Source organism: Bidens hawaiensis, unplaced genomic scaffold (assembly GCF_021521415.1).
Source record: "Bidens hawaiensis isolate Kalapana, Puna unplaced genomic scaffold, B.hawaiensis_p1.1 tig00007515_1, whole genome shotgun sequence".
NCBI lineage: Eukaryota > Viridiplantae > Streptophyta > Magnoliopsida > Asterales > Asteraceae > Bidens > Bidens hawaiensis.
Window position 1 is genome coordinate 804412 of NW_027491526.1, and position 13254 is coordinate 817665.

General features: G+C 31.9%; 1 protein-coding gene across 1 annotated transcript; it reads left to right on the plus strand.

Moving 5' to 3' along the window:
- Positions 1-31: 31 nt before the first annotated feature.
- LOC143635509 (uncharacterized) lies at positions 32-1021 on the plus strand. The gene is made up of 2 exons (XM_077103330.1): positions 32-376; positions 500-1021. The coding sequence occupies exons 1-2, from the start codon at positions 277-279 to the stop codon at positions 1012-1014; spliced, it is 615 nt and encodes a 204-aa protein (XP_076959445.1). The 5' UTR covers positions 32-276; the 3' UTR covers positions 1015-1021.
- Positions 1022-13254: the final 12233 nt, after the last annotated feature.

Genomic DNA, 13254 nt, shown 5'->3' on the forward strand with positions numbered 1-13254 from the left:
TGCAGTGGTTGTCATTTATGTAAAGGGTTTTTTTTTTAAATCTAAAGAATTTGGGAAAATAAAAAACAAAGCAACCAAAAGAAAGCTTGAGAATGGAAATTAAGAAAGGTATATCTATTTGGGAAGAAGACTTCACAAACATTCATACCTCAAAATGGGAAACTGTTAGATGTTGGCATATATATATAAATTCATTCAATAAACAAACTATATCTAACTATTATCACTGTACATGTTTCAATACCATTAAATTATACATTCGAACGCTAATAAACAATGGAATCAAAGGGAGCAGCTCGAGTTTATCAAGATTTCGAGCCTTCAATGGAGTGGGTACCCGAAGATGATTCGGATACTCTTCTCGTCTATCTTCCTGGTGGGTGTTTTTCTTTTCCACTATATTCATAGAATTAACCATCTAAGTAGTTTTAATTTTAATTTAATTTTTTTTTTTTTTTCAGATCAGTTCTATCATGTTAGTAATTTTGTCATTTATCAGGTTTTGCTAAGGAACAATTGAGGGTTCAACTGAGATCAATAAACTTGATCATTAGTGGTGAACGCAAGCTCCAACAGAACACATGGAGTCGATTTCGCGTGGAGTTTCCAGTTTCTGCAAACTGTGACCTTAACAAAATCAGTGCTAAATTGGAAGGACACATTCTCTTCGTTAGGCAACCGAAACTGATCACTCCAGCGCCAAAAGTACCAGCAGAAGAAAAGCCTGCGGATGAATTCAACGTCGATCCAACAGAAACATTAAAAGAGAACAAAAAGGCGGAGAAGGATCTAAAGGCTAGAGAAGAAGGTGAAAAAAGCAAGAAGGGTGTGGTGTACGAGGAACTTGATAAATCGACGAAAATGGCATTGGAAAACTATAAACGAGCGGCTGGTGTGTTTGCCATGAAGCTAAAAACGTCGAGTAGTGCTGTGAATATGATTGTGATTCTTTTCCTTGGGCTTTTGGTGGGCATCTATGTTTCCAGTTCCATCAAATCTTGGAGCAAAGCTTGATTACATTTATATATATATATATATATATATATATATATATATATATATATATATATATGCAGTAACTTAAGCAGTGCAGGTGTAATTTGATTCCAATCTAGTCTAGTAAACTAATAAAAACTTATTGATTAATAGAAATAAATAATTTTCCATGCTACTTGCAAACAAACCTTAAATCCTTAAATGAGACTGACCAGTGCAAACACTTAAGGTTAAGGATCTAATTGATCTCAATTAAATATATATAAATTTAACATAAATAATAGCAGTTACTAATAATATAATTTATACAGTTAAGCACTTAAGCCCATTGTCCAAATATTAACTCGTAGGCCCAAGCACCAATGTCTAAATTTTTATACACTTAATTCTTAGGCTCAATGTCTAAATAATGTTAATGCCCAAATGGTTAGGCCTTAGCCCATAATTTTACTCCTTATTAAGAACGAGAAAAGATCAAAAAACCATCAGCCTTATATCTTTTTACAACTCCATGATATTTTTTTACAAATTTTCTAGGGTATACATATAATAAAATAAATAATATATGACAAGTTTTCAATTTTCACAGATACATACACATGGAATTGCTCTTTTCACGAGCTTATTGTATGGTGGTGTAGAAAGAAAAGTATAACACAAAATGACGAAAGGAGTTTACTTCATACAATATTGACTGACTAGTCAACGAAAGCAAACTCAGATAGACCCAATAATTATAATGATACAAATAAATCTCTGTCAAGTTTTAAGTCATGGTTACCCTACTTATTTTTTTTTTTAAATTTTGGTAAGGCAGATCCTACTTTGGTTGGTTCGTTATGATACTAACATTCAATATAATAACCGAATAAAACTCAAAAGAAATATAGTTGTGATATACCTAAAAGGATATTGACATGCACTTGCATTGATCGAAAGCATATAAACGAATAAATTCATGATATGCACCAAAGATATCCAACCCATGCTTTATACCGATCAAAAACCATAAAAGAGAATACCAGTAACGATATCGATATCCGTTTGGTTCATCAAAAAGTTTACATAAGAATGTCGAGAAAAAAAAATAATTTAAATACACACGTGTGTATTTGGCTTTTTTTTTAAAAAAAAAAAAAACTTTGTTGCCAAACTTCTAAAGTCAAGCGTGTTGCGGCGGGACTGTTAAACTGAACCAAAATTGGACGTAAACATGTTAAACCATGCATGCACGTTGTAACATGTGAACTCGCAATTCAATTGGGGTTGAATTAATATATCTATAATAATTATTTTAATAATAATAATAATAGTTAAATAAATTTATAAACTATAGTTTGTTAAAGTTAAATGCAAATCATAAGAGTTATTTTATATCTTTATTAATACTTTAGAAGAAGAAAACATATAAATATATGATATGCAATATAAACTTATACATATAACTTGTAAGTATATATTAAAAAACAAAGAAAAAAAATAATTGAGTGATTTTGCAATATAATATATAGATAATGCCTTCTAACTTTACATATCTAATAATAATTTGATCCTAAATTATTTGGTTGACTAGAAAGTACAAATGTTCTTTTGTTATTTTTAACTTATGCTTATGATTAGGTTATGGGCATTAGATTCTGTTAGTACCCAATAAGATTTGAACATGCTTAAAAGCCCCCACCACATAACTTTGTACTTACCACACCAGAATATATCATTGAGCAGTACTATCCTCCTCGTTAATAATTGAACACTACCAGCAATGTTAAAACACACACGATTATAAGGAAACTAAAAAGTTAGAAGAAAATGAGAAATTATTATTAACCAATTAATTTTCTTTTAGTTTATATTATAAGGTTACAAATATATAAAAAAAATATAAGGGAAAAAAACAGAAAAAAATATTTAGCTCAAAAGGTTACATGTATATGATTTTTTTAATTACCAACAAAGAAAATTTTATTAAAAAACTAGCAAAGTGGTATCTGATTTTACAATGGTCAACAAAACCAATCCTCTCAAAAGAAAAACAACCCAACACTCTCTATCGATCAACTACATTAAAAGGCTGTCAACTTTCCCATGTTAATCCCGACCACCTTGCTCGACTCTTCACCCACACAAAACTTGGTGCTTTAATTTCACCTATCAACCGGCTTAAACAAGCCGGCTTCCTATTAAATACCACCTCATTCCTTGTCCGCCAAATACTCTATAGGATTGTTAAACACACTTGGTGAAATGCCTTGGCCATTTTCCAGTGAAAAGAACGTGTATTTGTATAACTCTAGCAAGTCATGGAGAAAGCATAAATTTCTGAGATCTTACACCATGTTAAAATAATGCACCAAATTGATTGAGCAAATTGGCACGATATAAGTAAGTGTTATGCCGATTCCTCTTCTTGACTTTTAGAGTATTTTCTTTGTTTGGTAAGATTTGAGTATATATTCATCTTTACTTTATTATTATTATTATTATTATTATTATTATTATTATTATTATTTTCCTTTTCTCTAATTTGAAACAATGTGTATAGATTCATGAACATGAACAACTTGACGAAACTAAGTATAGGAAATTAGGAATATTTGAACGGTGATCGAGTAGAATAATAAACCATATATTGATTCTTGTCAATTAGTTGTGACTGGCCAGATTTTTTCATGGTTCAAATTAAGTGTTGATAAAATCATTAATTTTTGATTGATATAAAAAAACTTTTGATGATTTTGAACATGGCTGGAAAGCTAAAAATGGGATGATCTCATAGGGGTTGCATCATCTACTTCCTCCTTTTATGTTTCTTTTTTTTAACTGGAAATTTTATTTGCACTTAAAATCATTTAAATCTTGTATTTGTAAGGATGGAAACTCATCACCTTCAATTGAAAGGGTGAACATCATACCACTAGACCATTAGAAATTCTACGGAGAAAATGAAGTTTCAAAAATGTCGTTCCCTATTTTGAGTTGAAAATTGTACGTCTGAAAATAGTTGGATGAGACGGAATTGAGTTGAATATGGTCGGAGGAGACAAAGTTGAGTTGAAAATGATCATAGGAGACGAAGTTACGTTTAAACTAATAAATGAACTAACATAAACACTTACAAAAAATTGTTGTATTGTTATTTTTATTTTATTTGAGAAGGTAATTAAACATACGGATATAAATACTTATAATATACCTTATAAAATATATAATTTAAGGTATACATAGTATATGTTCTTCGATCATTAGTTTGGCCTAACTTTGTAATCAAACATATTACACACACACACTATATGATGATTTAAAAGTAAGTGAATGACTATTGTTTGGTTAAAAGACAATTTTAAGATGGATAGAAGGGAAATACGCGTACGTGGAATATTTAATTGAGGTTTTGTATCTTGTGGGTTGTGGGCTGGCTGTTTTAAACAAATCTTAATACAAAGTGATCAAATACGAGAAAGTGTGTTACTAACACATGTTTGTACTATTTTTGCATTTGATATGTTTGATTTGCTTGCGTCATAGCAATGCCATGACCCTAATATATATATATATATGTGTTATAATATTAGCTCTAATTATAACAAGATTATTGAAGTAATAATTGAACTTAGTAACAAAGAAACAATAAAGTAAAATAAAATGTGAGAATTGCAATTTTACTGGATACATCTCTTCTTTACTAACACATGGTATTTATAATACTAAATAACTATTCAAAAACACTATGTAGGAGACAAACATCTATAATTGGTTTGAAAATTTCGTCCACCACTTGCAAGTGTCTTACCGACACTCTTATAACACTCCCCCTTGGATGACACATTTTCAAACTTCAGGGTCTTGTACTGCCTCATTAAAAACCTTGCTAAAGAAAAACCCAATGGGAAAAAGCTTTAGCTAAGGGAAAAAAAGTGCAGCATATAGCTCCCCCTCAAGTTGCAAGTCGTTACATCGTTCGTACATGGCGCATGCCAATATCATGGACATGTTTTCTGAATGTTGTTGTGGGAAGTGCTTTTGTGAAAAGATCAGCTGAGTTGTTGTTGGATTGGACATATCTCATCTCAACCTGATTGTCTTGAATAAGGTCCCGAGTATACTCAAAGTATCTTGGTGGTATATGCTTTGTTCTTTCACTTTTGATATACCCTTCCTTCATTTGCGAGACACAAGCTGCATTATCTTCATAGATAGGAGTTGGGATTCGATCTTTCTCTAGACCACAAGAAATCAATATGTGTCGTGACATAGATCTTAACCATACACATTCTCTTGAAGCTTCATGCAATGCAATGACTTCAGCATGATTTGAAGATGTTGCAATGAGTGTTTGTTTCTGAGAACGCCATGAAATCGCAGTTCCTCCATTCTTAAATACGTATCCAGTTTGAGATTTTGCTTTATGGGGATCAGATAAATAACCTGCATCTGCATAACCAACTAACCCTTCTTTTGAATCGTTAGGATAAAATAAACCTAAATCAACAGTTCCTTTTAAATACCGAAAAATATGTTTAATGCCATTCCAATATCTTTTAGTAGGGGATGAACTGAATCTTGCCAATAAATTAACTGCAAAAGAAATGTCAGGTCTTGTACAGTTAGTAAGATACATAAGTGCTCCAATTGCACTGAGGTATGGTACTTCGGGAACAAGAATCTCTTCATTATCTTCGCAAGGACGAAATGGATCATTGTCAACATTGAGTGATCTAACAACCATCGGTGTGCTTAAAGGATTTACTTTGTCCATATTGAAACGTTTTAAGAGTTTCTCAGTATAAGTTAACTGATGCACAAGCATCCCATTATGCATATGCTCAATTTGTAAACCAAGACAATATTTGGTTTTTCCAAGATCTTTTATTTCGAATTCTTTCTTTAAAAGAGCAATTGCTTCATTAATTTCTTTTTGTGTCCCAATTAAATTTAGATCGTCAACATACACAGCTATGATCACATATCCTGATGTTGTCTTCTTGATGGAGACACATGGACAAATAAGATTATTTGTGTATCATTTGCTTATCAAATAATCACTCAAACGATTGTACCACATCCTTCCAGATTGTTTCAGTCCATACAAGGATCTTTGTAATTTGATGGAATACATTTCCTTAGGCTTTGAGCTTATTGCATCGGGGAGTTTAAATCCTTCGGGAATTTTCATATAGATGTCACTATCTAGTGATCCATACAAGTAAGCTGTGACAACATCCATAAGACGCATCTCTAACTTTTTAGAGACTGCTAAGCTGATTAAATATCTAAACGTAATAGCATCCATAACAGGAGAATACGTTTCTTCATAGTCAATTCCTGGCCTCTGAGAAAAACCTTGAGCTACAAGTCTTGCTTTATATCTTGTAACTTCATTTTTCTCATTTCGTTTTCTCACAAAAACCCATTTATATCCTACAGGTTTCATTGACTTTGGTGTAATGACAATAGGTCCAAAAACCTTTCGATTGTTTAGTGAGTTTAATTCAGCTTGCATAGCATCTTTCCATTTGTTCCAATCTTGTCGATTTTTACAATCATCTATAGATTTTGGTTCAGGGTCATCATTTTCTTCCATGATATCGCTTGCCACAGAATAAGAAAATATATCATCAATATTTTCCATTTCATCTCGATCCCACATTATATGTGATTTATCATAGTTTATTGACAATTCTTTATTGGAATCATTTATTTCTTCATGAGGAAATGTTATATCATTTATTCTTTCCTGAGGGAAGGTTTTGTCAATCATTCATTCCTTAGGGTCAGTATCCTTCTCAGAACCCTTTCTTTTTCGAGGATTTTTATCCTTTGAACCGATTGGCCTTCCACGTTTTAAACATTTTTGAGATTCATGAGGTGCATTATTATGGTTTTGCTTGCTTGGAATCTCAACTCGAGCTGGAGCATTAGCAGCTGGTATATGAGATTTAGTGACCCTGTTTATATCAGTAAATGCATCAGGTAACTGATTTGCAATTTCTTGTAGATGTATTATTTTTTGAACCTCTGTCTCACTTTGTTTTGATCTTGGGTCTAGGTGTAACAATGATGGCACACACTATGATATATCTCTTTCTTGCTTTTTCATTTCTCCCCCTAATGTCGGGAACATTGTCTCGTTAAAATGACAATCAGCAAAACGTGCTGTTAATACATCACCTGTTAAAGGTTCAAGGTATCTTATGATGGAAGATGTTTCATATCCAACATATATTCCCAACCTTCTTTGGGGACCCATTTTTGTGCGTTGTGATGGTGCAATAGGAACATACACAGCACAACCAAAAATTCTAAGATGAGAGATATTTGGCTCATTTCCATAAACAAGTTGTGTGGGAGAGTATTTATGATTTGCACTTGGTCTCACGCGGATTAATGATCCAGCATGCATAATTGCATGACCCCAAATAGAAACAGGGAGTTTTGTCCTCATTATTAATGGTCTAGCTATTAGCTGTAGGCGTTTGATCAACGACTCGGCTAAGCCATTTTGTGTGTGTACATGAGCAACAGGGTGTTCTACAACAATCCCCACAGACATGCAATAATCATCAAAAGCATGTGATGTAAATTCTTCCGCATTATCAAGCCTTACTCTTTTAATGGTATAATCCGGAAAATGTGCACGTAATTTGATAATTTGAGCAAGAAATTTTGCAAAAGCAACATTACGAGTCGATAATAAAGAGATATTAGACCATCTGCTGGATGCGTCTATTAAGATCATGAAGTATCTAAATGGTCCACATGGTGGATGAATTGGTCCACATATGTCACCTTGAATTCTTTCAAGAAACATTGGTGTTTCTTTGTCGACTTTTAATGGCGAAGGCCTTGTAATTAATTTTCAAAGAGAACAAGATGCACATTGAGGCATTTTATCTATTTTGTGGATCTTTTGACCTTTCAGTGGATGCCCATGTGTATTTTCAATGAACCTTTTCATCATTGTGGATCCTGGATGGCCTAATCTGTCATGCCATAAGTTTATGATACCAGAATCGCAACAATTTTCTTTGACTGCCATATGTGCTTGAGGCACATTTATATATGTATAATGCAAACCAGAATGGAGCATTGGCAATTTTTCCAATATTTGATCTTTGCTTATGATATGCAAATATTTTTCATTACTAACAGTCCTTGACTGAGTATCATATCCATTATGATATATGTTTCTGAAACTCAACAAATTTCTTGTTGATTTTGGGGAAAATAAAGCATTTTCTATTTTGAGCTTTGTACCATTTGGTAATGCTAAATTAGCTTTTCCCACTCCTTCTATCAAGTTTGTAGGACCTGATATTGTATTGATGATCCCTTTTGTTGGTTTCAGTTTATAAAAATATTTTTTCGATCTAAGTATAGTATGCGTGGCTCCACTATCCGCTATACATATATCTTCTTCATTTGTTTGATCTTCTGCTCCGGTGATTTTCATTTTAAATCTTGAAAAATATTAAGAAAAAAAAAAGTGTATAACGAAGACATATGATATTTTAATAAGAACTTTATTTAATTGAAACACAAGTAGTACATGAAAGAGAAACTACATAATTAAAGATAATGAGAACACACTTAATAATTGCATCTAATTATAGTAGTCAAACAACTTTGTTTCAAAGTTCCATCCCAAAGTCTTCAACGCTTAGCTCAGCATTGATATTATTAAAGTTATCAACATGGTTCACTTCTTTCTCTTTTCCTTTTAGAGAGGCTTGGTACAGTTCACACAAATGTGGAGCTGTGCGATAAGCCTTTGCCCAGTGGTTTGTACTTCCACATCTAAAACATGAAGTGCCATTGTTTTCGGACCTACCAGCTTCATTCCATTTATTTTGGTGGTTGGAATTGGTATTGTGTGGGACATGATAATTATTGGCTCTCTGGTTACGACCACGACCACCGCCACGACCACGACCGTAAGAATTATTGTTCCATTTGAATGAAAGCTTACGATCATTAAAATGTCTTTTGTCAAAATGACCACGACCACGTCCACGGCCTCGTCCTCGACTTTGTTCCCATTTATGACCAGAATTTTTATGAGAACTTTTGTGAGCAACATGTGCTTCTGGTATTGCTAATGAACCCGTGGGATGAGATTGATGATTTTTCATCAATAATTCATTATTTTTCTCTGCTACAAGGAGCAATGCATTTAGATCAGAGTATCTCCTAAAATTCTGCAAACGATAATGTGTTTGCAAGTTTATGTTTGATGCATGAAACGTGGAGAAAGTTTTCTCTAACTTTTCTTCCTCTGTTACGGGATACCCACAAAATTCTAGCTTTGAGCAAATTCGGTATAAAGCAGAGGTGTAATCATTTACCCTCTTAAAATCTTGGAACCTAAGACTGTTCCATTCATCTCTAGAAGTAGGAAGTAAAACTTCCCTTAGATGACCGAATCTGCTTTTCAAATCTTCCCATATCATATATGGGTTATCATAATTAAAATACTCATGCTGTAGTAATTCATCAATATGTTTATGGATGAAAACATCAGCTCTTGCTTTATCCTGGTCAGAGCAATCATTGTATTCTTGGATTGTTTCTAAAACATCTATAGATTTTAAATGTCTTTTGACATTTGCTGTCCAAGACATATAATTTTCTCCAAAAATGTTGAGTGCAGGGAATTCGAGTTTTGCTATATTTGACATTTTGTTGCTAAACATAATAGAGCAAATAATAAGATAAATATTAGAATCCATATATATCAATCAACAATGAGATACAATACATTGGTAGAGCTATAAACATATAAAAGAAAAAGAAAATGCCGAAATCTTCAAATGGGAGATTAAAAATTAGAATGAGAAGTTGTATAAGCATTATAGTGACCAACAGCAAAACCGGGTGAATCATTTTAAGAACTTTATCTTAGATAAATTTAATAAGAAGAATGTTTGTTGTAATGAAATGGGGTTAATGATTGGTTATTTATAGTGAAAATTTATAACCTTTTTACAACGGTTACATTACCGTTTATAACGGTAACATTACCGTTTGTATGTGTGTGTGTATATATATATAATATATAATATTAATTATTTTAAAGTAAGATAATAAATAAGATATTAAATACAGTTTATTTTATAAAATATATAATTATTATGCACAATAATAAGAATAGAATTATTAGTGTAAATAAATCTAACTTCTAAATGAGATATTAGTGTGCATCTATAAATAAAAGTTAGAATAGTTATCAAATTTTAATAACAATGTTTATACACATTATTGCTATTACTTAGTATATTAGTTAGTATATGTATATGCATAGATATATATCTAATGTACATAATTAAAGAAGTGTTTATGATGCTTATGTAGATACCTTTGTGTCTATTACCTTTCTTGGTTAGAATATAAGCGGCTCGTGCTGATAACGTGTTATAATATTAGCTCTAATTATAACAAGATTATTGAAGTAATAATTGAACTTAGTAACAAAGAAACAATAAAGTAAAATGAAATGTGAGAATTGCAATTTTACTGGATACATCTCTTCTTTACTAACACATGGTATTTATAATACCAAATAACTATTCAAAAACACTATGTAGGAGACAAACATCTATAATTGGTTTGAAAATTTCATCCACCACTTGCAAGTGTCTTACCGACACTCTTATAACAATATGAATATAGTTTTTGTAAAGTTTAGTTTTTATATTTTAAAATAGTAAACGAAACAACTTGTTTCTCGTTTGCCATGTGTAGTGAAGTCGGAGGTTGTGTTAAAAATACGGATAGATTCGTGCAAGTGAAAAGTGCGTATTTAAGAGTTATCCCAAATAAAGAAACAAAGCAGAAGATTAAAGATCGAGACAACTTATGTCGACTTTATTAAAAGACCAAAAAATAGATCGGATTCATAGTATTTTAGACTACATCCAAATTGGTGAGTGGCCACATGCCTGTTTTTGTAGACGTCAATTCATACCGCATATATCTTGCCAATTTTAATTTTTCCTTTTCTAATCATTTGTATTTTCAATCTTTAACCGTACACCACTCAATTCATATAAAATCGATATCATGTTTGAGAATTCATTTCGGCTAAAATCGGAGAAAATTCAATTCTGTACTTATATTTATAGTTATAGTATCTTTGTAATTTAATGACGTTTTTTCTACATATAACATTATATCCTTTTTATGTGTTTTCATACGGGGATTATGTATTATTGCATATACATTTTTAAGTGATATAAAAGCTAATTTGGCAATAAAATATAAAGTGGTTACAAAAAATAAATGCAAAAATCGATAAAACTCTCCCTCTTTTCACTTTGGCGCACGTTGAGCTACAACTACTAGTTATTAACTATTTTATGAACGGTAAATTTTCTTATTATTTTTAGAACTTGAACTCAAGAGTCAAGACTATTGGATTATTAATATTTACGAGGCTCTACATGGGCCACCATGCCCAAGACACAAGTCATAAGTTGAGGATGTCGTTAAGGTGTTGAAAACCGAATTTCTCGGTGTTCAAATTTCTCCAAATATGTGTAAACCACACAACATCAAAGAAAAGTAATACTAAAGTATTTTTTTTCTATTTATTTATTTTTTAAATTGTAAGTGTATTTTGGTTCGTTTCACATCAAGCAGGATGGAATTTACATATGCAAATTGTCATAATCATGGTTTATGATTCTCGAATTCATATATGCAAATTGTCATTTTCATTTTCATGGTTTACAACATTTTATTTTACATGTAGAAAGGTTTTTTTAGAGCTAGCAGGACTCAAATAGAAGTCCTCTCTATTTTTTTGTAGTGATGTTAATGGACTAAGTTGAGGTCGGGTATTGGTAATCTTAATCTCATACTTCGATACTTGGCTAATACCCATCTAGTATTTTTTCGTTAATTACTCGACGAATATATGGTATATTTGTTAGTTTGTTAAAGAAAATACCCATTGAGATCTCCAAGCACATTTTTTTTACCATTATAACTGTTGTATAACTTTTAGTTGTATACCAACTATAACAGATTCAAACGGGTGGTCAGGTATCATATAATCTCATATACATCTCACACTCGCGAAAAAACTTTAAAATTAATCCCAAATCCACCCAAGTTTAGGAATACCGGTTCCGAATGTTTTGTGTTTCGGTATACTAGCAGGGCTCGAGTTTTGTTTTGCCATCTCCAGTCATTTTGAGCAGAGAAAATGTATTTCTTTGTTAAGAAGTGATTTTATTGAATTGCATATTGTAATTTTCATAAAAGCTGTAAAATGAAACGTATGCATTTGATGACTAACAGATATATATACTATTAGCATATTATATTTGGATTAGGATTAATTAGCCACTATTGTTGTTAAAAGTAGGTTGGATTTTGAACCCCTACATAGTCAAGGATCAAGTGTTAACGTGCCACTCGCACAAATGTCACAAATCGTTACCTAACGTTTTGAATTTTTATTGACCTTAATGAAACCTTACCAACTTACTAAATTTTTTATTCAGATTGCAACTATTGATAGCTTGGAACTCAATTTCCACAGTTATTTTTATCAATCAAGTTGTAGCATTATCCATTAAAACATAAAAACATCAAACACAATTATTCCAAATGCTATTGACTTTTATGGGGTATGTACATGTTCGGCAATCTTGACTTTATTCGAACACTTGCAACTGTCCTCCAACATTAATAATTATTACGACACCATAGGTTGTGAATGTGAACTAGGGAGGGAGATTCTCAAAATAGGTATTTTTATAAACAAAATTCTAGTTTTACATATAATTTGCATAGAATTCTAAAAATACATATTTAGAAATAGTCGGGACGAGTACTTTTGGTAACCAAACGAATAATTTACTAAGCCACTTAAAAGACACCACGTGACCACAAATCAACCGAAACGGCCACGTTTAATTGTCGTTTAGTCGCCACGAACATTGAATTTTCATGTCTAAGAAACAACATTCACGACTACTGCAACAATGTTTTCATCGGGACGAGTAGATACACTTTCCGACACACGAGTGGTTTACCAAAATAATCTTGGCGAGGTGTTTTGTTTACCAAAGACATCGAACCAGTTAGTTTTACAAATGACTGACTAGACCAGTTAGTTTGCAAACTCAATTAGTTAATACGAGTTGGTCTTGATCAACGAGTGATTCTTCTGGTATACATGCCCAATACGAGTATTTTGTTACAAGTTAATTCGCCGCTACTAGTTTGCAATCCAATTTATTTGAAAAATATATA

What these genes read in the sequence shown, in the direction of transcription:
- LOC143635509 (XM_077103330.1), top strand. Translation starts at nt 277, where the DNA reads ATGGAATCAAAGGGAGCAGCTCGAGTTTATCAAGATTTCGAGCCTTCA. An exon ending in TCTTCTCGTCTATCTTCCTG is followed by an intron (nt 377 to 499) that starts GTGGGTGTTTTT and finishes GTCATTTATCAG; the next exon opens with GTTTTGCTAAGGAACAATTG.